The sequence below is a fragment of the Myotis yumanensis genome, unplaced genomic scaffold (assembly GCF_028538775.1).
Source record: "Myotis yumanensis isolate MYYU_CA2020_CCGP unplaced genomic scaffold, mMyoYum1.0.hap1 SCAF_18, whole genome shotgun sequence".
Lineage (NCBI taxonomy): Eukaryota > Metazoa > Chordata > Mammalia > Chiroptera > Vespertilionidae > Myotis > Myotis yumanensis.
Window position 1 is genome coordinate 22,555,679 of NW_027223769.1, and position 26,641 is coordinate 22,582,319.

The 26,641-nt window shown below is 57.7% G+C and overlaps 2 protein-coding genes across 4 annotated transcripts in view; one reads left to right on the forward strand and one right to left on the reverse strand.

The window, feature by feature from the left end:
• The window catches only part of BCAR1 (BCAR1 scaffold protein, Cas family member), a 35,067-nt gene extending 13,192 nt beyond the window's left edge, over positions 1-21,875 (forward strand). For both annotated transcript variants that reach the window (XM_070397940.1, XM_070397939.1), the window contains exons 2-7: positions 9,708-10,319; positions 15,853-16,011; positions 16,172-16,288; positions 17,625-18,722; positions 19,634-19,723; positions 20,863-21,875. In XM_070397940.1, the coding sequence (XP_070254041.1) occupies positions 9,708-10,319; positions 15,853-16,011; positions 16,172-16,288; positions 17,625-18,722; positions 19,634-19,723; positions 20,863-21,375 (2,589 nt within the window). In that variant the 3' untranslated portion in view covers positions 21,376-21,875. The remainder of the gene's footprint in view (positions 1-9,707; positions 10,320-15,852; positions 16,012-16,171; positions 16,289-17,624; positions 18,723-19,633; positions 19,724-20,862) is intronic.
• A 1,182-nt stretch (positions 21,876-23,057) lies between these two features.
• LOC138996648 (chymotrypsinogen 2) lies at positions 23,058-26,083 on the reverse strand. 2 transcript variants are annotated; one of them, XM_070397730.1, is made up of 7 exons: positions 26,016-26,083; positions 25,140-25,243; positions 24,979-25,058; positions 24,605-24,683; positions 24,120-24,300; positions 23,905-24,038; positions 23,063-23,293 (listed from the first exon to the last, which is right to left on the reverse strand). In XM_070397730.1, exons 1-7 carry the CDS (start codon positions 26,065-26,067, stop codon positions 23,132-23,134), a joined length of 792 nt encoding a protein of 263 aa, XP_070253831.1. In that variant the 5' UTR covers positions 26,068-26,083; the 3' UTR covers positions 23,063-23,131. The 2 variants fall into 2 exon arrangements, with proteins under 2 accessions (XP_070253832.1, XP_070253831.1); XM_070397731.1 differs by lacking the exon at positions 23,905-24,038 and having other exon boundaries at positions 23,058-23,293.
• Between the last annotated feature and the right edge of the window lie 558 nt (positions 26,084-26,641).

Consider the following 26,641-nt stretch of genomic DNA (forward strand, 5'->3'; position numbering starts at 1 on the left):
AGACTGCCCTGTCTGGGGCAGGCCCAGATGGGAGAGTTAAGCGAGCGGCATTTCCTGCTGAATCTGCGGGTCCTGGGAACTGCCGGCCACTGGAGCTTCCGCTTGGGCGCAACCAGGCTGGGGTCCGAAGTCCTGGACCCACCTCACACTCTGGCCCGAGCGCCTGGAGACGATGAATGGGGATCCCAGAGCCTGCGCGCTCTGGGGCGTTGGAAGGAGCCCTGGCCTGGACTCGGGCTGCTGGCCGGCAGGAAAGTTCCTGGATCCGGGAAAGTTGCTGGCGGGAGGCCCGCTCTCTCCCCCCCTGCCGGCCACCGCCTTCTGGGTGACCTTGGGCCTTGGAACCATGGCTTCAGTTTCCTCGGCTATGAGGAGGGGGCCGAGGTCCCTCAGACCATGATCTTCCAGGAGGCTTGACCAGGAGGTGGTGGGGGCCGTCCGTCCATCAGTCCATCTGTGTGTTTTGGAGCGTCCCTCCCCCAGGTTAGGGATCGAGATTTGGGCTAGTAAGTGCGTGGTGTCTGCGGAGATGTCGGGTGCCGCCAGGAGCGCCAGGCTGGGGCCGGTTAATGATTCACCCCGGCCCGCCCGCCCGCGCCGGATTCCGGGACGGGACAGGCGCTTCCTGACCTTTACCTACCTGATTGCAAAAACCGGATCCTAGCGGTGGACTGCACTGCCACCCGGGGGTCCCAGCCTCCGTGGTGGAGGGCACGCCGGGTAGGGGCGGACTGCTTTTTGAGTGTCCGTAGTCCAGGCTTTCAGCCTCTCCTTGCAGTTTGAGGGAGTCCGAGAAACAGATTTGCTCAGGGCTGGAGATGGGCGGGGAGAGTGGGCGGATTAGAGCTAGGGGAGATGTTGGGATCCCAGATCCCAGACTGGAGGTTGGGGCTTCATCCGTCTTGAGAACACGGAGTTTCCTTTCCCACACCCCTACCATGAGGCAGGGTCTCGCTGGAAGGCACTCTCTGGGCTTCCCTGCATGCAGGCTTCAGGCAGGCAGGGAGATGGTCCTCATCCGCCGGGGCTGGGGGGCATGCCCTGAGTGCCCATTTCCTTTCCCAGGTGGAGAACTGATGTTGGGGGTCAGGGAGACAGGGCTGACAGACCTAGAAGAGCAGGTGTGTGCTTGGTGCTGCAGGAGCAGGAGTGGGTTGGGCACAGGTGGGAGGCAACCAATGGATGCGAGAGAGACACATGGATGTCTCTCTTTCTCCCTCTCCCTCCCTGTATCATTTTCTCTCTCTCCCTCACTTCCACTCTTTCTAAAAATCAATGGTGTCTATGAACTAGGAGGTCACTGTTCGATTCCTGGTCAGGGCACATGCCCGGGTTGTGGGCTTGATCCCTAGTGGAGGGCATACAGGAGGCAGCTGATCAATGATTCTCATCATTGATGTTTCTATCTTTCCCTCTCCTTTCCTCTCTGAAATCAATAAGAAAATATATATATATATATATATATAAATTAAATTAAATAAAAATAAATGGAAAAATATCCTTGGGTGAGGATTACAAAAAAAAAACACAGAAAAAACACAGAAAAAAAACATTGGGTCCCAGGAAGGGACCATAAAGGCACAGCCCTGGGCCAGGGGAACACCACCAAATTGGCAGCCCCAGCAGAGCATGACAACACTCCAAAGACCAGGTGGGAATTGAATCTGCAACCCAGGTATATGCCCTTGACCTGGAATTAAACCTGTGACCCTTCAGTGTGTGGGCTAACACTCTAGCCACTGAGCAACATGGACCAAGGCCCACTGTTTTTAGGAGGTCCCACAACCCTTTTCTCCTGGACCTAGAGAACTCCCATCCCTGCCCGCTAGGAGCCCACAGCAAGAACCAGCCAGGTGTGTACCCAGGAGGCTTCTCAGAGGGGTGAGGGACAGTGTTGGAGTCAGACTTGGAGGGTGGGGTGGAGGATAGGGATCTAGGCCCCAAATAAGGGGCTGCAGGGTGTTCTCGCTCCAAGGAGGTGGGGCTGGGCCCTAACTCCTTCCCCTCTCTAGGTGAGGAGCAGGGTGAAGTACTGACCTGGAGTGAAAGGAGCACAAAGGATGGAGGGGCAGGGCTCCATCTCCCATCCCATCTCCACTGTGTATCCTAGAAATCAGGTGTTTGGTGCTGTTTTTAAGCTAGAATACCACACTTTTGGTACCATCGTGTCCCCCTCCATTTCAGCTCAGGCAGAGGTGCTGCTTGAAGGGCTGCTGAAAGTTCTCTTTCAGAACTGGAGTGGGGAGAGCTCCGAGATTTTATTTTTTTATTTTAATTTTTTTAAAAATATATTTTTACTGATTTCAGAGAGGAAGGGAGAGGGAGAGAGAGAAAGAAACATCATTGATGACAGGGAATCATTGATTGGCTGTCTCCTGCACGCCCCCTACTGGGGATCAAGCCTCAACCTGGGTGTGTCCTTGACTGGAATCAAACACCAGACCATTCAGTCTGCCGGCTGACACTCTATCCACTGAATCAAACTGTCTAGGGATCCTCTGGGGTTTTAGATGTCAAGGTGGAGAATCCAGGGCCTTGTAAGGAGTGAAATCCCTGCTGTCCCTTCTGCCTCTGCCTTCCATGATGACAAATCTGGGGTTGGGAGTAGTTACCCTTACTCTGGTGCTGCCCTTGAAGTAAAGGTCAGCCTCATGCTGAGCCCTCTGCTGAGAGACCTGTGATTCCTCCCATCAGGCCCCAGTGACTGGGAAAGAGCAGCAGGGTGTCAAGTGTATAGGTCGAGGGTCTGCCAGCCTGGGTTGAGTCTCTGGGAGAGGTGGCAGTGGTAAGGATTATTTTTTTTTTAAATATGTTTCTGTTGATTTCAGAGAAGAAGGGAGAGGGAGAGAGAAATAGAAACAACAATGATGAGAGAGAATCATTGATCGACTGCCTCCTGCTCGCCCACCACTGGGGATCAAGCCCAAAACCCGGGCATGTGCCCTGACCAGGAATGGAACCATGACCTCATGGTTCACAGGTCAACGCACAACCACTGAGCCACTGATTCTAAGGGACTGAGGACCATTCCCAAGCTGCCAACAGTTGGAATGGGCTAGAGGGTGTAGGCTGGCTGTGCCCTTATACCGCCCCACAGGCTTCTTGGTGCTTTGGCCTCAGTCCTGCCTGTTCCCACCATCCATGGTATGTTGGGGGCTGCAGAGGCCATGCCCTGCACCAAGGAGGGCCTCCCCTTTTCACCTCTCCTCTGCCCAGCCTCCTAGAGATAGTGCCTGGGACACCCTAGCAAGGGTCGGGGGAGGGGCCTGCTTCCGGCCAGAGCTGGCCCTAGACACAAAGGCATCTGCTATTGCCACTGCAGCCGAGGCCAGGCGTGGCTTGTTACTGGGAGCTGCTGACAGTGGATTTTTATCCTTCATTCTACAGACCTGTCCTCTGGCTGCTGAGCGTTAGGCATAGAGCTGAGCCTCAGGCTCCTGAGGTAGGCAGGGCAGGAACCATGTTCCCCTTGGGATGGCTCTGGAACAGGGGCTCACCCACATTTGTTCCCTGCTGGTAGAGCACTGAGGACTTGAACCCAGATTCTGGCCACTCGGTTGTCCGTGGGAGTATTAGGGAAGTGATGCTAACGCTGCTGGTCCCAGAGTTCCACCAAGGACGTGAGCGTGGGGATGTCTGGGAAGGGAAGAGGCACTGCTCTCAGAGCTCGGTTGCAACCTGGGGTTACAGGGGCAGGACAAGGGGATGGTCAGGCACTGACCAGGGGGCGCAGACTGCAGTCAGTACACGCACTGGGCCTGTGTCCATTGGCCATTGAGACTCCTTGAGACAAGCAAACAGAATATCCCAGAAATAAACTTGGCTCACGTTGAGATGGTTCTGGGTATGAAGGGAACTAGTGTTTCCCAAGTGACTGCTGTGTTCGAGGCTCTGCACTGGGGGCTGGAGAGAGTGTGTGTCTGTGTGTTTTGGAGGTGGGGAACAGGAGGGAGCAAAAGGCCTGTGAAATTTCCGCTCCTGGCTCCCATGAACCTGAGCATTACCCTAGGAGCCACCAGCACCACATTGTCACAGCCCAGATCCGCTTCTGTTGCTCCCTGACTGAGCCTGGCAAGTCGAGTAACCGTTCTGTGCTTCAGTTTCCCTGCCTGAAAGGCGGGGGTAATTCATCATAGTGTCTCATAGGGTTAAAAGAGATGATTGAAGTGTACAAAAGAGCCCTGCCTCTGCCAGAATCAGCACCGGCCATCATTGTTGTAGTCACTGGGAACCCATCAATCGTGTCTCTCCACCACTCCCAGCATTGGGTTTGGGGCTTGGGGATACCCAGAGCGCATCTAAGATCCCGGAGGCAGCTGGTGGAGCCGTGGGGGAGACATGAATACCCATCAGATAGCTGCAGTTCACGCAGACGCCTGACCACCAGCGTCCAAGGCTCAGCAGAGGACCAACCCAGCCTGGCTGGGGCTCTCCTCTGCTTCCTCCCTCTTGGGTAAGCGAGCTCCAGAGGGCATTCCTGGCTTTCTCAGGCGAAGCCACACTGCTCCCAGGAAGGGCCAGACACTCCATGCCAGGAGGATTTCTGCCGGAGCCCACCCATCCTCGGCCAGGCCTGGTGCTCTTGCAGGGGAGGGGAGTCCATGCTGAGGGTGTCCAGGTTAGGGGACATGAAGTGGGCAATAACAGGATGTATTAGTACTTCCAGGTGGAGGCAGCTGTGAGCAGGTGCCCAATGAGGCACAGGATCCTTCCTGAATGGACTACACCCTAGTCATGTCCTGAAGAAGGAGGACACAGGGAGAGGTTTCCTAGAGGCAGGAGCAAGGTGGCCAGAGACGCAGGGCAGGGCGGACAGATGGCCAGCAGTGTCTGCCAGGATTGTGATAGTGCTCTGGCGGGGTGTCCCTCCAAGAGATCACAGCTGTGCCCTCTTGTGAGCTTGGGGGTGAAGCACCTGATTGTCCCAGAAGCAGGGGAGGCTGGAAAGCTAGGCTCTGCGGGAGCCGGCTCCTTGTAAGAACAAGCTGGGCAAGACCCTGGGTCCTGGGAACACGTCCAGAGCTCGGGAGAGGCTTGTCCTGCCGTGGGTGGGATGCCACCATTTGGATAGCATTTACTAAACTCTCCATGCACCATCCCAACTCATCCTGCAGTATGACTGGCCCTGGCCTGCCTGCCACTCCAGGGCCACAACCCTCTCCCCTCTGGCCTCTCCCTGCTCCAGTACCTTGGCTCATGTCCCTCCGCTGCCTGTATGCTCTTCCCCAGCTGGTTTCACGGTTGCCTAGTTTTCATTCTTCATGAGTCATCTGAAGTGTCACCTCCTTGGGGAGGCCCTCTCTGATTACCCTAGGTGCGGTAGCCTTGTCCTACATTATTTTGGGCACCGTACTCTTGCCCCCTGCCCTAGCAAGTTTTTTGGTGTCTGTCTGCCCCACTGGAATGTAAGGCCCATGTGGATAAAGACCTGATCAAGCTAGGACTAGGCCTGTGTTGCCCCGAACAGGGATCTGAGTGCTCAGAGAGGTTAAGGGACTTGCCTGAGGTCACCCAGGTCTGGTCTGAGTGACTGAGAGAAGGAAGGAGCAGCTTGTGTCAGGAGCTGCTGGGGAGGTTTAGAAACCCAAAGAGGCGAGTTGTTGGCCAGCTGGATTGCTCCAGCGCCAGCAGTGCCCAGGCTACAGAAGGCTGCCTCTGGGGCTCTGGGCAGAGGCACCAGCTGACGTAGGCAAGGAGCTCCTGGTGCCAGGCGCCCAGTGCCACGTGCCCAGCCCAAGAGGTGCTTCCCAGCCTGGCTCCAGCCGTCCCAGGCTATACAGTTACAGCCGCAGTTGGGGACCTCACTCTGAGGGTGGGGGCTGGCCACCCTTGCACAGGAGGTCCCCAGTAGTTTCTTGGGCCCTGGTGGACTCTCTGCTTTCCCTTCTCCCTCCCCCACTGGACCTTGCCCTGAGCAGAGCCCTTCAGCCTCCCTGAGTGCCCAGCCCTATCTGTGGGACCTGGCGGAGGCCCATCTGCCAGCCTTCCCTGAGCTGCCCTTCTCCTTAGAGGTGAGGGGCCTCTTAGGGGCAGTCCCTCTGTCTGTACCCCGCCCCCTCTGACTGGGCCAGAGGGGAATTTTCCTGTGACTCACTCTGCTGGCACTTCCTGTGGTCACCAGGGCAGGGGCTGGGGGGACCCAGTGGGGTGGCTCTGTGTTCTGGGGTCACTGGGGGAGGGGGACTGTGTGTCCCGCCCTCTGAGGGGATGTGATTCCCTGAAGCAGGCTGCAGACCATATTTGGGAAACTTACTTTTCTTAAAGGCAGCCTGGGGATGGGGCCTTGGAGCCCCAGTGGGCTGCAGGGCAGCCCTCGCCCCTGCCTCCTTCTCCCTGGGCTCTGGCCTCTGGACCTGTTTCAGCCTCCTCTGTCCTATCCTGCTTTGGAGCATAAGAGGTAGTCCACTGTTTTCTTTTTCAGGATATGTGTTGTTTTAACCCCAACGCCAAGAAATACTCATTAAATACAAATTGAAAAATTCTGAAAATCAGGAAGAGAAAACATCTCCCAGTCATCTCAAATATTAACATTGTTATTCTTCCCTCTCCCTATTATTTAAGTTGGAGTGATGGTTTATTGAGGCATAATTTACACTTCCGTGCATTTGTAATCTCTGTGTGGACCTTGCAGCCGTCAGCAGTTCCAGGGGCCTCTGCCCTGGTGCTCATCTTGGTGCTGGCTGACTCCTCTGGCTCTGCCCTCCCTGAGCTCTGAGCTGCCTGCCTTGGCTGGCTTTTCCCCTGGGTCTTGCCACTCTTGGCTCCCAGTTTTCCTGCCGCTGGCCCTTTCTGGGGCGGGAACCTATGAGCTGCTCTGAGGAAGTGGGCTCCTGGGGTCTGAGCATGCAGTCCTGGGGCCTGGAGACCATGCCGGCCCAGGCCTTCCCAGTGGTCACCCTGATGATGCTCAGGCCTCTTCCCTATCCTGTGTGGCAGCAGTGGAGACGGAGCTCAGAGGGCCCTTGCTCACCCCAGATGCTGGTATGGAGTGAGGAGAGGGGCTCCCCCTGGACTTGGCTGAGGCCTCACCCTCACTCTCCTCTGCCCCAGGGCCCAGCCTCCCACTTCCTGTTCCTGCCTGCGGGGGTGTGGCTCTTCCTTCTGCCTGGAATTTCTGCTCCTGCTTGACTCCTTGCAGATGGAGTCCTGGGGAGGAGACTGGGCCCAGGTGGGGAAGGTCGCACAGCTGATGGGTGGCCACACCCAGGTTTCATTCCCAAGTCAGGGATCTAGATCAGGCTGTGTGTCCTCAGATCCCAGGAGGCTCAGAGTAGGGGAACCAAAGCTGAGGCCTCACTGGTGGAGCTGGAGCCCAGTTGGCCTGATGCTGGCCTTTCCACAGACCTGGCTTCCCCTGTGTGTGAGGCCTGGCCTGTAGTGCACCCTGCCAAGCTCTCTGCTGCCCTAGAAGGCCAACGCAACCCTGGCCTTCTCTCCCCCAGGCACCTCCTTAGCTCCTTGGAAATGACCTTGGCTCTCCAGCGGGGGATGGGGGGTAGGAGGGCAGGGGAGGGGTGGGGGGGATCTTCTGTGATACCTCTGGGCCCAGCCTGAGCCTGGCACCTGTGCAAGGGAGCAGCGGCATCAGGGGCCAAGGGCTAAACACTCAGGGCCTCCTGGCCCCCAGATTCTCTGCCCCTAGTGAGGTTCTGGGTCTGCCACTCAGTATCACTAGTGCTATGGTCCACCTACAGTCTTCCCCAGGGCCTCTCCCTGGAGTGCATGTTCCTGCTCTGGGAAGGTTTGCTGACTAGTGGAACCTCAAAGCAGTGTTGGGTGGCTGTGAAAATTAACAGGAGAATTACAGCAGCAAAGAGTATGGTTGGAGGGTGCTGCCGTTCCTTGTTTTGCTTTATTTTTCTCATTTATTCCTGATGTCTGTCTCATTCCTGTCCCTCTTCCAGAGGCACCCATGCTAACGTAATGTGTCTGGAATCTCCCTGGATAAGAATCTGTGAAAAATACATGGGTTGTTTTGTAGATGTTTATAACATTTACAGTAAAGGACTCTACTCTTACCTCAGGAGGGTGTGGCCGACAGGCCTCCCTGGGCACCTGCTGGCACACAGCAGAGTTGCAGATGTGTCCCGATTTGCTGGCTGGAACCCTGAACGTTCTTTGGGGGGTCTTGGCCATTCAGTTTTCCCCTTTGGAAAAGCCACTCCTCATATTTTGTTGGTTTTCTGTGAGTGTTCTTATCTTTTTTCTTACTGATTTGTAGGAGCGCCTCCAGTTAATCACTCTTGTCATTTGGTGACCTGTCACCCCGTCTGTTTTTGTTTTTGTCACCTTACATTTGTGCTTTTGGGGTCTTTGTTTTTGAGGTTTTGTTTTATTTTTTTTCCCCATCTCAAGATCACAAAGATATTCTCCCACAATTTTTTCTTTTACTAGTTCTAGAGTTACACATTTCACGTTTAGGTCTCTACTTGCCCTTTATTTATAACATGAGGCAAGTGTTCACATGGAGTTTTCCTCCTAATATCATTTACGGAGCAGCCTCCTCTTTCCTGAGTCCTGTCCCAGCCCTCCGGCCCCCAGGCCACTCCCTGGTTTGGAGCTGTGGCAGGCTCTCGCAGCTGGGAAGGCGAGTGCCCTTGGTGTTTTATTTTCAGAATTAATCTGCCTATTTGTAGACCTCTTTTCCTCCCTTTAATTCTAGAAGAATTCTTTTTCTTTGGTTAGATGCCTCAACAAAAAAAGTTTCTGCTGACCTAGGTGGTTTGGCCCAGTGGATAGAGCATCAGCCTGTGGGCTGAAGGGTCCCGGGTTCGTGCTGGGGTTGCTGGCTGGATCCCCAGTGGGGGAGAGGGAGGCGTGCGGAGGGCAGCCGATCAATGATTCTCTCTCATCATTGATGTTTCTATCTCTCTCTCCCTCTCCCTTCCTCTCTGAAATCAATAAAAATGTATATATATTTTTAAAAGTTTCTGCTGGCACTGTGATTGTAATCATAATTCATTAGTAAGCTTGGGCTGATTGGCTTTTTATTAGCGCTTAGTCATCCCCTCATGAACTTGGTGTATGTTTCCCCTTACTTTCGTTCTTGAGCCCTTTGACAGAATGTAAACATTTCTGCCTCTTAGGTCTCCTGCAGGCTTTGCTTGATCAATTCCTGGATAACTTGTAGCTTTTGTTGTTAATTGTGTGAAATCTGCTCTATGACTTTTCATTCTCATCAGGTACAGTCTTCTAGTGTGTGGGGATTTTTACATAGAGATGACAGTTTTGTCCCCGTGTCCCCTCCCCACCGTGTTTGTTTTTTTCCTCTTGGCTGATTGCACTGGTGGGGCAGCAGGACTATTGAGTTGGAGCAGGGAGGGTGTACATCCTGTTTTCTTCCCAGAACGTGGTGGCCATTATTGTCATTATCGCTGCTCTCCCAGTGTTGGTCCAGGTTGCAGTATGACTTTGGGAGTGGTTTTTAATAGTATCTTGAGTGCCATCCCTGGCGTGTAGGTGGTGGCTGCGGTTGAGAGGATTTTGAGGTGCTATCCAGGCCCATTTGGAAAAAAATGCCAGGATCAGCTGGGCCTTTCTGCTGGGGTTCATGGGGTCAGAGGCACCGGGATTGTGCCAAACTTTACTTAGTTCCTTTCCCAGTGCCAAAACCAGACGCGTCCCTTGACCTGGAGATATGTGGGTGCTGGGCAAGCCCTGAGCCCTCCATGTACATCCTCATGCCCACCTGTGTCCTCTCTCCCCAGAATGTGCTGGCCAAAGCCCTCTATGACAACGTGGCCGAGTCCCCAGATGAACTCTCCTTCCGCAAGGGGGATATCATGACGGTGCTGGAGCGGGACACACAGGGCCTGGACGGCTGGTGGCTCTGCTCGCTGCACGGGCGCCAAGGCATCGTGCCCGGGAACCGCCTCAAGATCCTCGTGGGCATGCACGACAAGAAGCCTGCAGGGCCCGGCCCCGGCCCACCTGCCCCCTTGACCCCGCCCCAGCCTGGCCTCCACAACCCAGCTGCCCAGTACACGCCCATGCTGCCTGTCGCTTACCCACCGCAGTCTGACAGTATCTACCTGGTGCCCACCCCCAGCAAGACCCAACAGGGGCTCTACCAAGCCCCTGGGCCCAGCCCACAGTTCCAGTCTCCCCCGGCCAAGCAGACATCCACATTCTCGAAGCAGGCGCCCCATCACCCCTTCCCCAGCCCAGCCCCAGACCTTTACCAGGTGCCTCCAGGGCCTGGCAACTCCACCCAGGACATTTACCAGGTGCCACCTTCTGCTGGGATGGGGCTTGACATCTACCAGGTTCCCCCATCCATGGATGCACGCAGCTGGGAGGGGACGAAGCCACCGCCAAAGGTAAGGCCACCCTGGCATGGTTGGGCAGCCCTCCTGGTGGGTTTCGCCCAGACTTCAGTTTCTGGGCACAGCAGGGCACAACTAAACACCCTTGGGTTCTCTGGGGCTCCAGCAGTGGCTGTGTATTTGATCTGGGGCTAAGGTGGGAGGTGATTGTTTGGGGAATGTGTTCATTCTGCTGCTGCTGATGGGAGTGAACAGGCTGGGCCAGCCCAGAGAGGAGATAGCTGAGACAAACCCCAGTGGGAGTACGAAGCCTGTCAAAGGCCTGGAGGTGTGGAAAAGTCTCCGTATTCTGGGTTGGCAGTTAGGGCTTGGCTGGTGATACAGGAGCAACAGGCTGGGGACAGACTCCCAGAGGCCTGGTGCCACCTAAGACCCAGATGCTTTCCTGAAGATGGAGGGTTTTGAGTGGAAGTGACCTGCTCAACCCATATTCTAGGAAGTCATTCTGCCCAGAGAGTGGAGGTATGGGAGCATTGAGGGGCCCAGGCAGGGGCAGGGGACCCAGGAAAGGGCAGGAGGGTTGGGAGTGTAGGGTGCCACTTGAAGGGGAGAAATCCAGCATGGAGTACAGTGCAGCAGTTAGGGGAGTGTGGCTGAAAACCCTAAAGAATGAATTGAACAAAAGGAGAGGTTTTTTTTTTCTCAGTTTGGAAGTGAGCAGCGCAGGCCTGACACACAACTCTGTGCCTATCAGGGGCCATGGCTCCTTCCATCTTGTTGCTCTGACATTGTCGACGTAGGGCTTGAGTCTCGTGGGCCAGGGTAGTTGCCTCGTGAGCTCTAACGAGCATGGCTACATCCTGGCGAGCAGGAAAGGAAGAAGGGACAAAGGGGAGAGGCCAGTCGTCTTGTGCCTGGAGGTTCTGGGGCGGGGGTGTCAGTCCCTTGGGCGGGGGTAGAGCACATCTTCTGGCCGTCCTGGCTCCATAGTTGCCCAACCCTTCTCTTTTGGGGCATGTTAGTGGGCCTGCAGGCACCTACGAGTGACCTGTTTGTAACTCCTGCATAATGGAGAGAATATTGCCTATGGCCGTGGTCGGCAAACTGCGGCTCGAGAGCCACATGCGGCTTTTTGGCCCCTTGAGTGTGGCTCTTCCTAAGCCTTAGGAGTACCCGAATTATGCTAATAACAATGTACCTACCTATATAGTTTAAGTTTAAAAAATTTGGCTCTCAAAAGAAATTTCAATCGTTGTACTGTTGATATTTGGCTCCGTTGACTGATGAGTTTGCCGACCACTGGCCTATGGGATTGCCAGTACAGGGTTGTCCTGAGAGAGAATCTGGTTCAAGCCTCTGGTGAGCTGTTGCCAATGGGATGTTGGGCCAGGGGACAAGGCCCCACACCCTCCCCAGTCTGTCTGCCTGAAGGAAGGAGACAGCACTGAAGAGGGAGGCCAGACCCCACTGGCTGCTTTGGGCTGAATCAGGAGCAACATTTTCTCACCTTTGGCCTGTGTCTTCTCATGCACACATCCCTTCAAAAATTGGGGAGTGGAGTTTCCTGAGGCCTGGAGATGGAAGTCCCACGGACTTGGGGGACAAAGTGGCCACACCCAGCTCTCCTGTCTCCTCCATGGTTGTTCACCCTTTACAGCTCACCCAGGAGGACCCTGAGAAACTGGTGTGGAGCCCTCACCAGCAGGGAAGTTCTTACAGTCTTTCCAGCTCCAGCTCCTCAGCTTGTCCCTCCTCAGAGGGAGACCACAGCGGGTGTGACTCGGAGGCTCTGGTGGGAGAGGATGGGCAGTGGGCATAGCAACCAGGCTCTGCTGGATCAGCGTCCCTGGGCCCAGGGCCGCCTGTGTTTGGAGAGGTAGCAGCCGAGTGGACACTCACTCCACACCACTGAGCCTCTGTCCTCAGAGCCAGCCCAGGGTGAGGTGGGAGACTTGCCCCTGCCCACAAGATGGAGCTTAGCAGCCAGGAGACCTTCCTGGAGGTCATTGGCTGGCTGGCAGAAGGTGTCCAAGGGGCTCCATAGACACTGGCTATCAGGGAACCCTGGGTCACCGGCTCCCACTTCCTGGTCCTTCAGCTCTCTGGCCAGAGATGGGCGGTGCTGGACTGGGATGACCTAGACTAGGCTGCTCCCAGGTAGCTTTAGCAGGAAGTAGTAGCAGAGAGCAGTTCCTAGCTGGTGAGCCTTGGGACAGGCCCTAGTTCATCCCCCTACACGCTCGCGCGCGCTCTCTCTCTCTCTCTCTCTCTCTCTCTCTCTCTCTCTCTCACACACACACACACACACACACACACACACACACACACACACACAGAGTCCATGCTCTGCACACACCCCAGGGAGGCATACCTTCCCCCTTCCCTCGTCTTTGCAGGCAGGCCTGCCCTGGTGCATCTGTGAGCAGGCAGGCAGGAGGCCTGTGGGCCAGGCAGCAGCAGTGAGACCAGGTGTTGGTCATTGCCTCCGTTTCCCTCCCATTGGTGAGACTTGCTGTCAGTCTGCTCTGGGCTCACCTGGCTGAGGCCCAGTGGCCTTCCCCCAAGAAACCTCATTGCTCCTGACCTGGGCAGCCTCGATTACATCTGCTTTTATTTTATGATCATGAAAGTGAAGCTTGTTTGTCATAAAAAGTGCGTAATGTATGAAAAGGTCTAGACAGGAGATGCCCAGTCGAGGTAATCACTGGGAGATTTTGGCATGTTTTGTCTAGCATGCTCTCTATTCATCTTTCACAGATTTGTACACATACTTTTGCATTTTGAGGTAATAAATCGAATATCAGATAGATATCGAAGCATTTTGTTGAGTCCCTAAACATGATTGTGACTACTGCCCTGGATTTGCTCTGTTGCCCTTCCGTGGGTGGGCTCTAGGCAGTTTCTGACGACACGTGTCTCTGACACACAGCCAGGCGTGGACATCTTGGTGCGCCCGCATTTGTGTCCACATTTCAGGGTTGTGCTTTCATAAGCCTCGTCCGCCCCCTCACAAGTCTGGGAAACAGGCTCCTGGCCCAGGGGAGAGGTTGGCTGGGCCTTGGAGGAGCCCTGCCGACTTAGGTTGGGGGACTGAGTGGCTTGAGAGAGGTCAGGGCCACAGCAGGGTGTCAGCACCATTTGGGCAGGGGTGTGGCTTTAGGAGGCTGAGGGCAGAAGTAGGTAGGGCCCCCAGGGGGAGGGGTGTTTTTGTGAGGTCACTCTTGGGGGACTGTCTCTGGGTCAGGGGCCGCAGCTGTGCCTAAGGGAACAGCTGTAGCTCTGGGTCAGGCGCTGGGTAGACACAGCTGAGCTCAGTTCTGTTCCTTTTGGGAGCTTCATCCCCCCAGGCTCCTGGTGCCGGGCCATGGGGGTGTCATGCTAGGTTTGTTCCTCACTCTCGATGAGAGGTTAGGTGGGCATCTACCCCGTCCCACAGCATTCCAGTATTGCTCCATTTCTCAGAGGAGGAAACCGAGCTTCCAGATGCAGGCGGAGTGGGGGTGTGCCAGGCCGGTCAGCCTGGGTCACATGAGCCAATGACCCGTTTGCAGATGGGAGAGACTGGCAGCCGAGCTGCCTGGGCAGGTGACCCAGCCCATCTCACTGGGTCTTTGAAGCCGTTAGTGTTATGTCTCACTCCTGCCCTGCAGATGCCCTGCCCGGTTGTCTGTCTTTCGGTGTGCATCTGGCAGTGGGTATGCGTGTGTCTGTCTTGCACTGTTGAGATGTGGGTGAGAGCACGTGGTCTTGGGTTGGGGTCTGTGTTTTCTCCCAGACTCGGGCTGTGACCCCACCCTGGGGGCCTCAGGTCCTGCTAATGGGGCCCAGGTGCAGAGCAGGGCGGCCTGTGATTAGGTGGCTCAGCAGCTCTCTGGAGAGCTGGTTTCCCTAATGAGCTTTTCCCCACTGGCGGCTGCCTTACTATTTTTTTTCTCCCAGAAAAACTTAAGCTGGCCAATATGGCTGCTTACTGTCACCAGCTCAGCCGCAGGTGTGGCAAGCTGCCCAGCGCCTGGGTCTGGACCCCAGAGCCCTTCTGCCTGCGCTGCCTGCCCTGTGTCATCTGCGGGAGACTGGGTGGGGGTGCGAAGGGGGAGGTGCACACCCCTTTTCATGAGGCCCGGTCCCCACCTGCCTTTTGGAGGCCAGCAGGGCCTCGAGACACCTCAGGCTTCGCTCCAGGCCCCGCCAACCTGCCACGTCCCGCCAGCTCCCGCCCGCCCGCCTGCCTGCCCTGCTGTTGGCAGGTTCCAGTGTCTAAAAATAGCACTGGAGGAGACTCAAGTCTGGGGCTCCAAGAGGGAGATGAGTCTGGGGAGGGCCGCCAGCTCCACTTCCAGACACGCTGGGGTGGGGGGCAGTGGGCGGGGAAACCCCATGGAGGCACGCCCCAAGCTAACAGGAGCCTGCCCAGGAGGGAGGCAGGCAGGGGATGCGTGAGCTGGAGGCTCTGCCAGGCCCTGGGCTGGTGAGAAGAGTGCTGGTGCCTGCAGTTCTGGGGGAGACACTGTTCTACTGGCAGCTGCCCATGCGTGGGGGCTGGGCACAGCGTGGACACAGGATTCTGGGGGCCGTGAGCCTGAGGGCTGGCCCTGCCTCAGCTCTACTGCCCAGGGATGTGTGTGGGGAGGGCCCGCGTCACCCCATCCCAGACATCCCCTTTGATTAGGGAACAAAAGGCCTTTCTGTCAGGAGAAGATCAGGGCTAGCAGCCTTGGGGAGGCGTGCCCTGAGCTGGCCTAGGAGACCTGCCAGCCTGTCCCTCAGGCTGACCCTCCCACACAGCTGACCCTCCCACAGGCCCAGGGTGCCTGTGGGAAGCAGGCTGCGTGCCCAGCACTGCCTGCCAGGCCGGGTGCTGACATGAAGGGCTGTGGGCAGTCTGCGGCTCCGGATCCGGGGCCCAGGGACGGGCAGCGGGGAGGGGAAGGGGCTGGCCTCCTCTCTGGGCCGATGTTACCTGTTCGGGTGAGTGGTGGTCTCGGGGCCTTGTGGGTGGGGAGTGGGAGTCTTGGCTACTCTCACTCCATCTGCTTGAGAACTGGCCCTGAGGTCTGGGAGTCCCTACTGGGCCTGTCCTCAGGAGTCTCCCCAAGATGTGCGGTGGGGGGAGTAGAGGGTCGGGGGCTGCTTGCTGCTCTGCCGGGCCACCTCCTCTGGGCCCAGCCTGGCACCACACTTCCATCTGAACTGGATCCTGCAGTCAGGACAGCCCCTCGTGGGCAGACTTTCCTAGGAGCGTGCAGCTGGGAAGTATCCTGAGGCAAAGGCACCCCACTCAAGGATGGCCCCTCCTCCCCCAGCCCATAGGCCCCCTCTTCTGAAACCTGGTCATCCAGGTGTAGAGGCCACTTCCTTTTCCTGGTTTCCTGGCGTAGCACGTCGTTGAAGAAAGGGCAGAGAATGCAAGGGGATGAGAATGCCTAGCCTCTGAGTGGCCTCTGAGCCCACTCTTGGGGGACCCCTGCCCCTCACCTTTGTGTGTCTCAGCCAACTCACAGGGAGTGGAGTCTCCCTGAGGACCTGAGAGTGGACCCTGGAGGCTGGCTTCCAGGGCTGGTGGTGACAGTCGGCCGTCTGCCCCTAGGTGGTGGTGCCCACCCGCGTGGGGCAGGGCTATGTGTTCGAGGCCTCCCAGCCAGAGCAGGACGAGTACGACATCCCGCGCCACTTGCTGGGCCCGGGGCCCCAGGACATCTACGACGTGCCCCCTGTTCGAGGGCTTCCCAGCCAGTACAGCCAGGAGGTAGGTGCCTGCCTGCCTGGGTGGGGGTGACTTGGCTGGCCCTGCTGAGGGAGGAGGGGCTTTCACCGCCCGGGCCAGGGTAGGTGGCTCTGGAGTTTCTGCTCTTTCCATCCCCTCAGGAGGCCCTGGCACCTGTATCACTGCACCTTTTCTGCCCCAGGTATATGACACGCCTCCCATGGCTGTCAAGGGTCCCAATGGCTGGGACCCATCGCTGGACGTGTACGACGTGCCCCCCAGTGTGGAGAAGAGCCTGCCGCCATCGAGCCACCATGCGGTGAGCAATCGGGGTGCTGGGGCCTCACTGGCTGGTCCTGACTGAGCTCTGGTCTGGGTATGACTGTGAGTGTGCACTGGGGTGGGGGCATCAAGAGACCTGACTCCAGACCCCAGCTTTGCCCTCACTCACTCTGCGATGGGTGCTCCTGAGCCTCAGCATCTTTGGATGTAAAAGGGCCACGTGAAGGGCCTTCTTCATGGTGTGTGAGAGGAACACGCGGCTATCAGAAGGTGACCACAGAGCCTATCGCCCAAACCCAACACTTCCGAGAGCAAAAGGGGGTCCATTAATAATGCGGGGGCATCAGGCACAAGCCAAGGTGTTGTCACCCTGACTATATACACAGATAGCTCAGCCAAGTACCTGCCACAGAGTAGGGAATACACAGGCGGCGGCGGTGGTGATGGTGATGGTGGTGGTGATGGTGATGGTGGTGGTGGTGGTAGTGATGGTAGTGAATGGTGATGGTGATAGTGGTGGCGGTAGTAAATGGTGATGGTGATGGCGGTGGCAGTGGTGGTGGTGATGGTAGTGGTGGCAGTGATGGTGATGGCAGTGGTGGTGCTGGTAGTAAATGGTGGTGGTAGTGAATGGTGATGGTGGTGGTGATGGTGATGGCAGTGCTGGTGATGGTAGTGAATGGTAATGGTGGCGGTGATGGTGATGCCAGTGATGGTGGTGGTAGTGAATGGTGGTGGTGGTGGTGGTGGTGGTGGTGGTGGTGGTGGTAGTGATGGTAGTGAATGGTGATGGTGATGGTGGTGGTAGTAAATGGTGATGGTGATGGTGATGGTGATGGTGGTGATGGTGGTAGTGGTGGCAGCGATGGTGATGGCGGTGGTGGTGCTGGTAGTAAATGGTGGTGGTAGTGAATGGTGATGGTGGCGGTGATGGTAGTGAATGGTGATGGTGGTGGTGATGGTGATGGCAGTGGTGGTGATGGTGGTGATGGCAGTGGTGGTGATGGCAGTGGTGGTGGTAGTGAATGGTGATGGTGGTGGTGATGGTGGTAGTAGTGGTGGTGATGGTGGTGATGGTAGGGTTGTGATATCTGATCTCCCACTGAGTGTTTGAAGTTACACAGTGAATTAACTTATATAATCCTCACAACAAGCTTGTGAGGGGATCTCCCGTCTCAGAGGCAAGCAGTCACCTGCCTTAGGTCCCACAGTGGAGCCAGGATGCTGAGCTCCGGTCTGGCCCCAGAGTTGGGCTCTGAACCACACCTGTGCTAGAATGGTGGTGAATGTGCACCGGGCTGTGGCTGGGTCTTGTCCCTCAGCTCCAGGTGGGCAGATGGGCAGGCAGCCTTGACCACCCTTTGGCCCCTCAGGTGTATGATGTTCCTCCGTCCGTGAGCAAGGACGTCCCTGATGGCCCACTACTGCGTGAAGAAACCTACGACGTGCCCCCTGCCTTCGCCAAGGCCAAGCCCTTTGACCCAACCCGCCACCCGTTGGTCCTCGCTGCACCCCCCCCAGACTCATCACCTGCTGAGGATGTATACGACGTGCCGCCCCCTGCTCCCGACATCTATGATGTGCCCCCTGGCTTGCGGCGGCCTGGCCCCAGCACCCTCTACGATGTGCCCCGTGAGCGGGTTCTTCCTCCCGAGGTGGCTGACGGCAGCGTGGCCGACGATGGTGTGTACGTGGTGCCCCCCTCCGCTGAGCGAGAGGCCCCCGCTGATGCCAAGCGCCTGTCTGCCTCCAGCACAGGCAGCACTCGCAGCAGCCAGTCGGCCTCCTCCCTGGAGGCGCCGGTGCCGGGCCGCGAGCCCCTGGAGCTGGAGGTGGCTGTGGAGGCCCTGACCCGGCTACAGCAGGGTGTGAGCGCCACCGTCACCCACCTCTTGGACGTGGCAAGCAGTGCTGGCCGGGGTGGGGGCTGGCGCAGCACCACGGAGCCTCAGGAGCCCCCAGCACAGGACCTGCGGGCTGCTGTGGCCGCTGTCCAGGGGGCCGTCCATGAGCTGCTGGAGTTTGCCCGCAGCGCCGTGGGCAACTCTGCCCACACTTCTGACCGTACACTGAATGCCAAGCTTAGCCGGCAATTGCAAAAGATGGAGGACGTGTACCAGACATTGGTGGCCCATGGTCAGACCTTTGACAGTAGCCGAGGAGGCCCTGGGGCCACTTCTGAAGACCTGGACCGCCTGGTGGCCTGCTCACGGGCTGTGCCCGAGGATGCCAAGCAGCTGGCTTCCTTCTTGCACGGCAATGCCTCGCTGCTCTTCAGACGGACCAAGGCCCCTGTCTCAGGGCCCGAGGGGGGCGGCTCCCTGCATCCCATCCCCACTGACAAGGCCAGCAGTATCCAGTCCCGGCCCCTGCCCTCACCCCCCAAGTTCACCTCCCAGGACTCACCGGATGGGCAGTACGAGAACAGTGAGGGGGGCTGGATGGAGGATTACGACTATGTCCACCTGCAGGTGGGTGCCCGCCCTGCCCAGGTTCCCCGGTCCTCTTTGAGCTCTGGTTTTTCCACCCCTGTCATGGGACCCTTATCACCCTCACTGAGGGCTTTGTGGCCCAAGGAGGATTTGGCCCCAGGAGGCCTCGGTGGGTCCCTTGTCCTCTCACTTTGAGCTTCTAGGCCAGAAGCCCATTTCTCTCCCCACCTCAGGCCTTTGGGCCAACGCATCCTTGTCATCAGGGTCCTGCAGGTGAACCAGGGCAGAGGTGGCTGTTCTGTTTGGGGAGGTGGGTCCTGAAATATAAGCAAAGACAAAGATACTTCCAGGCAAGGGGGAACAAGAAAGGGGATGGGAAGGTGGTCCTCTGAACAGAGACCGGGGTGCCAGCCAGGTGGTCTCAGCTTTCCAGGCTGAGATCTGGCACGGGGTCAGCACAGGTCAGGGGCAGGTGGGCAGGCTCTGTATGCCTAGAGCAGTGGTCGGCAAACCGGCTCGCGAGCCACATGCGGCTCTTTGGCCCCTTGAGTGTGGCTCTTCCACAAAATACCACGTGCGGGCGCGCGTGTACAGTGCGATTGAAACTTCGTGGCCACACTCAAGGGGCCAAAGAGCCGCATGCGGCTCGCGAGCCGCAGTTTGCCAACCACTGGCCTAGGGGATGGGCATGCGTGTGACTCTGGCCCCGGAACGAGGGCAGGGAGGCTGGCCTTGGCCACATGGAGTATGCCCACCCCTCCCTGTGCTGGCCAGAGATGGAGGAGGCCCAGGAGGGCTGCTTCCTCTGGAAGCTCACCCACCTTGGGCCCGTGGCCTCCGTGCGAGCCTGGTGCAGTGTGCAGCGCCACCTAGTGGCCACTCTTCTCACTGCGCCCCCCTCCTGGTCTGGGGGGTCCTGGCTCAGCCCAGTCCTTGTGTCTCCCCTCCAGGGGAAGGAAGAGTTTGAGAAGACTCAGAAGGAGCTGCTGGAAAAGGGCAACATCATGCGGCAGGGGAAGGGTCAGCTGGAGCTGCAGCAGGTGAGGACGCGGGACACCCACTGCTTCAGCAAACGCTGCTTGTCTGTCAGAAGCCAGCCTGCGGAGCTGAGCCTCGGGCCTCCCTCCCAGCCCCACTCCACTGCATCCTGGCCCCATGCGTTTGCTGGGTTGACACTAGCAGAGCGATCGTGGTGGACGTTTTAGAGTGAACATAGAGAAAAGTGTAAGAAAGCAGGAAAAGAAGCCCGTTACCCAGAGGAGTGTTTAACATGGTACTTTGTGAACAGTTACATCTGCCTTTATCTCACCCGTTTTTCCATGGCATTAAACATTCCTCATAAATTATTTTATAAGGTCATATAGCATTATTGTTGAACATTTAAATCGTACCCAGTTTCCTTTATAAATCATTTATCTGCAAATATAGAATCTCCTTCATATTTTGGATCACTTGAAAAAAAGAGTTTACAAAAACTAAGGGAGTTTTATTCTGATTATGAAGATAATAAAAATTAAAACATAGACTAGCACAAAATATCACCCATAAGGTTCTCTGCTTGGTTCATTAAGTCTTTTTATGTTGTATATGTTAAGAACATGATTTTTTTTTTTTACTTTTCATTTTGAAATATTTATAAATTCACAGGGGGTTGCAAAGAGTTTCCCCACGATTGTGTTCTGACTGATGAGAGAGCAGCACCCAGACAAGAGTGCTGTCCCTCATCCTCACAGCCACTCAGTCCCCGTGTCTCTCCTTGTGCCATTTTTAAAATGTGATAGAAACGGAATCATAGAGGAGATTGACAAAAGTTATTTGGAGAATCTCTAGAACAGTGGTTCTCAACCTTGGCTGCACATTAGAATCACCTGGGAATCTTTTTAAAATCCTGATTTCTGGGTCTCATCCTCCAGAAATTCTGTTGCTTTGTTATGGGGTGAGGCCACAACATTAGTAACAAAGAAACAGAATTTCCAGAGGATGAGGCCCAGAAATCAGGATTTTAAAAAGATTCCCAGACGGTTCTAATGTGCAGCCAAGGTTGAGAACCACTGCTCTAGAACATGCTCTGCCAATAGGACAGGAGGCCTGTCCCCGCTGCTGCGGACTCCGAGTGCCGCCCCTTCTGACCCCTCATACTCTTTGGCTGCGGTCTCACTCTGCCTTCCCTCTCCCCCAGCTGAAGCAGTTTGAGCGGCTGGAGCAAGAGGTGTCCCGGCCCATCGACCACGACCTGACCAACTGGACGTCGGCCCAGTCCCTGGCCCCAGGGCGGACAGGCAGCCTGGGGCCCTCGGACCGGCAGCTGCTGCTCTTCTACCTGGAGCAGTGCGAGGCGAACCTGACCACGCTCACCAACGCGGTGGATGCCTTCTTCACCGCCGTGTCCACCAACCAGCCACCCAAGATCTTTGTGGCGCACAGCAAGTTTGTCATCCTCAGCGCCCATAAGCTGGTGTTCATCGGGGACACGCTGTCGCGGCAGGCCAAGGCAGCTGACGTCCGCAGCCAGGTGACTCACTACAGCAACCTACTGTGCGACCTCCTGCGTGGCATCGTGGCCACCACCAAGGCTGCTGCCCTGCAGTACCCATCGCCCACCGCCGCCCAGGACATGGTGGACAGGGTCAAGGAGCTGGGTCATAGCACTCAGCAGTTCCGCCGGGTCCTGGGCCAGCTGGCAGCTGCCTGAGGACAGTGACCTGAGGGATGGAGGATGGGGGACGAGGGCAGTGATGGTCCGAGCTGCCCGAGCACCTCTCCGAGAGTCTCAGTGCTGCAGGCCCGGGGACAGGCATCCCCAGCTTCCCCAGGCCTGGTGCCCAGCCTGTCAGGGATTTGTACATATTTATGACAGGGCAGGGTGTGGGCTCAGGAGCCCAAGCAGAGCTGGGCACCCAGAGCCCGGGCCAGGGAGCAGGCTGGGGTCTTCCCTGAGAGCGCTGCAGGCCTGGAGGTCCCAGCTCTGGGCAGCCAGGCCACAAAGCGTGCAGGCCCCTTGGCCCACACGGCCTTGGTGACCCCTGGGGGCTGACCTCAGCCCCATGAGGGTGCTATGTCCCCCCAGGGGTCAGTGCCACTGAGATGTGCTCCTCAGCACCAAGAGAAACCCCTAAAAAACTATTTTTCATTATTGATTTTCCAATCATTTGACTAACAGTCTACATTTAAATAAAATTTTAAAAATGAAAAGCAGCCTCCTGCGGTGTGAGAGGCGGAGGAGCCTTGGAGGGACGGTGGGGGTGTGCGCACGGTGATCCCAGGGTAGGAGTGGGTTGAGGAGACCTGTGGTGAGGCTGTGGGCGTCCTTTGGGGAGGGGGAGGGTCCCAGCAGAAGAAAGCCAAGGCCACAGGAAACGGCTGGGCCACGGAGATAAGGCCAGTGTCCCCTGCAAGGTGGGGCCAGGTTTGCTAATGGATGCAAGGCCTTGGGAGCTGGGGGTGCGTCCAGCCCGCCATGAAGTCTGGGCTGGGAGGCAGATGTCCGGGTCTGGTTCGGAGGTTCTGAGAGTCAGGCCTGCTCTGCCTAGGCCACGGCTCTCCTGGCTGTTTTTGTTTGTTTGTTTTTTTAAATATATTTTATTGATTTTTTACAGAGAAGAAGGGAGAGGGATAGAGAGCTAGAAACATCGATGAGAGAGATCAGATTGATCAGCTGCCTCCTGCACGCACCCCCCCGGGGATGTGCCCGCAACCAGCGCACATGCTCCCGACCGGAATCGAACCTGGGACCCCCGAGTCCGCAGGCCGATGCCCCATCCACTGAGCCAAACCGGTTCGGCTGTTTGTTTTTATTTAATTATGTTTTTCTTAATTTCAGAGAGAAAGGGAGAGGGAGAGATAGAAAATCAAAGATGAGAGAGAATCATTGATTGGATGCCTCCTGCACACCCGCTACTGGGGATAGAGTCTGCAGCCCGGTTCATAGGTCAGTGTTCAACCACTGAGCACACCGTCTGGGCACTGGCTGGTTCTTTAATAGGACAGAAGCTGCCGGGAAAGGGCAGCAGTTCCCTCATCAACCACTGAGTGTGGTGGGTCCCCGCCAGTGGCTCCAGTAAGGCCTGGGAGAGGCAGCCAGGGGGCAGCTCCCGGAGGGTTCCTGGAGCCACAGGTGTGGGACCAACAGCAGGCCTGTCCTCTGGATGCCACTCCCCGGCACCAGGCCAAGCCAAGCACTGAGCAGGGGGCGGATGGTGAGCACCCCACAGCCCAGGTGGGAGCTGGGGGCCAAGGTCCCATTCATCTGCCTGGCCCTCTGGGGAAGTGACGAAGGAGGGACCCACCCAGGACCCCCTGCACCAGGTGGAGTGAAGGCCCAAGTTCAGGAGCAGAGCGAGGCCTTACAGGCCCTGACACAAGAGACGGATGCCATCAACATGTTTTCACGGGTTTATTGAGCTTTGTGGGAGCAGGGTTGTCAGGGAGACCAGGGCAGGGCCAGGGCCTCAGTTGTCGGCCAAGATCTGCCGCACCCAGGGCATGAGCTCTGTGACCCGGGCGTACACGCCAGGGCTGGAGGTGGAGCAGGTGCCGCTGCCCCAGGACACGATGCCCACCAGGGTCCAGGCTCCTTCCTTCTGGCAGACCAGGGGGCCCCCAGAGTCGCCCTGCAGGAGGAGGAGAGGGCTTGGGTCTGGCAGCCCAGGTAGCCTGGCCCAGAGGCCCCTGGATGGTTCCCAGAGCCCAGTCCAGGGCCTGGCAGCCCTAGACCCAGCACCCGTCTCCTAGAAGGATTATGGGAACCTGAGCAGCTCTTTTAGCTCATGCCCTGGAAGTTGGGGCCACCCCAGGGTGAGGTTCTGTGATGGAGGCTCACAACGCTGGTTTGATAGGAGGAAAGCAAGGGCTGTGGGGCCATGATGAGGAGCAAGGGCTGCTTCTGGAGCCCTGGGCGCCCGTTCCTTGCCCAGGCGGCGCCCTGTACAGCTCCAGGAGGTGCTGTTTGCTCAGAACTCGACATCCATGGAATCTTGCATTGTGGTGGCCCCAAGCCCCACCAAGTCAGTGGTGGCCCGCCAGGAGATCCTTCCCAGCCTCAGCTAGGAGCACCCAGGAAGGAGCCTGCCTGCTCCCCACTTCCCTCTGCCCACACCCCTGGCCTGGGCTCTTGCCTGAACCCACCCCAGCCACAATCAGGTGGGAGGTTCTGAAGAGAAAGGAGGGGGTTCCTGCTACCAGGCGGGAGGAAGGGGTGCAGAGCGAGCCCAGGCAGCCATACCATGCAGGAGGAGACGCCGCTGGCGCCGGCGCAGACCATGAGGTCGGTGATCTTGTTGCCCCAGAACTTCTTGCAGCTGGCGTTGGACAGGAGGGGCAGGGCCGCCTGCTGCAGCTTGTCGGGGGTGTTGGCATCTGGAAGGGCCGGTGGTGGTCAGCACCAGCAGCCCCCCTGCCCGCAGCCTCCACCTGCCGCCCGCCCACTGGGTCACTCACTGTTGTGTTTGGTCAGGCCCCAGCCGGTGGTGGCGCACAGGGTGCCGGCGGGGAAGTCGTCGGCCTCATCGGGCAGGCACACGGCAGACACGGTCTTAGAGAAGCGGGCGGGCGTGGCCAGCTTCAGCAGGGTGATGTCGTTGTTGACGGTGAACATGTTGAACTTGGGGTTCTTGAACACCTGAGATGGGGCGGACAGCCACAGTTGGGGTCTGAGCAGAAACCGACCCAGGGCTGGGTCACCCTCCTCGCCTTTGTTCCCTCTGACCACGGGCCGCTTCAGCTCGGCAGCTTCTTTCATGGGCCCAGGACGGAGGTGCCGACCCCCCTGCATGGAACCTCACCCCCTGCTTTCTGCTTTTGCCCATCAGGAGGGGGTATTGGGTGACCGAGAGGAACTTGGCTTCCTTTACCTCCCCGCAGCCCAGGGCTTTCTCAGGATGTTGGCCCAGCCCCGTTAGCCTGCCCTGCCTGGGCCACCTTACCTTGGCAATCTTCAGCACCTGGGTGTCCTCAGCGTCTGAGCCCTGGTCAAACTCCCCAGCCACAACCAGGTGGGAGGTTCTGAAGAGAAAGGAGGGGATTCCTGCTATGAGGTGGTGAGTGTGAGTGCGTGTGTGTGTGTGTGTGTGTGTGTGTGCGCGCCTCTGTGTAGTGCTGATCAGAGACAGGAGCTCCGAATGTCAACAGCTGCCCCGGGACAGCTGTGCTACAGCCTGTGAGTGTTTCTTTCCCAGTGACCCCTGGGAGGCCAGCAAGACTTGAGTTTTCTACACATTTCCAATTAGGAAACTGAGGAATGAAGCTCAGAAGGCCCTCCTCCCACCCCAATGGGTTTCCTGGCGACCCCAGGCCTCACCTGACGCCGCAGTGGGCAGCAGTCACCACCCAGTCCTCGCTGATGAGGGAGCCCCCGCAGAAGTGGAAGCCGGTTTTGTCCTGGAGGAGGACGGGAGGTCAGTGCCGGTCGGACAGCGGCAGCCCTTGCGGGCCCCCCACCCCAGCGTGACCCTCACTCACCTGCAGGGACACCTGCCAGGGCCAGGAGCCGGGGACGGCGTCCTCCCCATTGACGATCCTGGACAGGCCGCTCAGCACGGGGTGGATGGCGGGGACCCCGCAGCCTGAGGTGGGCGTATGAGGTGAGGGGCAGAGGCCAAGGTCACCTCTGGGCCCCCCACCCAGGTCCCACCGCCCCAGGAATTCCCAGGGAGAGCTCAGTGTGCCCTGGGCTTCAGCCCAGACAAGCCTGGCAGGTTGAGTGCAGTGGTGCAGGGCGAATGCCTGGGCAGGGAGGCTGGGCTCCGGGATTTGAACCCAGCCCCAGCATTGCCTCGCTTAGCCGCTGAGTCTGTGTTCCCGTCAACAAAATGGGACCATATAGTTGCTAACCTCGCAGAGCTGGTATAAGGATATGAGTTAACAGGTAAAGCACGAAGTTGTTCTGGGAACATAGTAAGCCCTCCACAGACAAGAGTTTAAAAGGGCCCGAAAGGGCTGGTAGGGGCTGGCTTCCTGCTCACTATCTGAGTCGGTTTGGGAATCACCAACTCTCCAGAGAGCTTTCCGTCCCTCTGGATTTGTCCTCCCCTGTGCAGGGGAACGATCCTGGACAGGCCGCTCAGCACGGGGTGGATGGCGGGGACCCCGCAGCCTGAGGTGGGGTTCCCTGCACAGGTGTGAGGCCTCGGGGCAGCCCTAGGAGCAGCCACCTCTGCCCCAGGGCCTCACACTGGCTGGTCTGATCCAATCTTCCCAGCATCTCCATTCTAGAGGTGGGGCTGCTGAGGCTCAGGCGGAGAGACCGCTCAGGCTCATACCACCTTGCATGATTGAACTGGGAGTGGGCCCCAGGGTTGGGGGACAGCCTTCCCAGCTGCCGGCCCCAGCACTCACCGAAGGCTGTGCCCAGGAGGGCGAAGCAAGAGAGGAGCCAGAGAAAGGCCATGGTGTCACTGTCAGGGAGGTGCAGGGCACGGGCCTGGGAGGCTCCCCATTTTATCCCTGTGACCGGGCTGTTATCTGGGGACCTTGAGGTGACCGTCTTTTTCCTGGGCAGGGGCCAAGTGGGCAGGATGTGCCCAAGCAGGCCCGCCTGGGACAGCAGCAGCTGCAGCCACGGCTGTGCGTGGGGCCAGGGTCAAGGCAAAGGGACACTGGTTTAGGTGGACCTTGACTCACAGCCAAGAGGAAATGAGATGTCATGGTTGTTCTTCATTCCCCTGCACTCGGCTTCCTCCCCAGGCCCTGCCTTGGGAGGGGCCCTGTGGCAGCAGCCAGACCTGGGCAAGCCACAGCCTAGTCTCTCACGGGCTGGGGGGCCTGGACAAGTAATTTAGTTGGTCTATAAGTTCTTCAAAAACCCCTGGGCAGTGTGGTTGAATGGGGAGGTGCAGGTGAGGGCACAGGTGGCCAGGGGCTGAGTGCTCCCTGACTTTCGGGGATGGTGTCCAAGAAGGCTCAGTAAGGCTCCGACGTCTGTGTGGCCCCTCGGGCTGCTTGAGGTGTGGCGTGGAAAGGCA

What these genes read in the sequence shown, in the direction of transcription:
- LOC138996648 (XM_070397730.1), bottom strand. Translation starts at nt 26,067, where the DNA reads ATGGCCTTTCTCTGGCTCCTCTCTTGCTTCGCCCTCCTGGGCACAGCC. An exon ending in CCTCCTGGGCACAGCCTTCG is followed by an intron (nt 25,244 to 26,015) that starts GTGAGTGCTGGG and finishes CGCCCACCTCAG; the next exon opens with GCTGCGGGGTCCCCGCCATC. An exon ending in GGGCCTGACCAAACACAACA is followed by an intron (nt 24,039 to 24,119) that starts GTGAGTGACCCA and finishes CGGCCCTTCCAG; the next exon opens with ATGCCAACACCCCCGACAAG.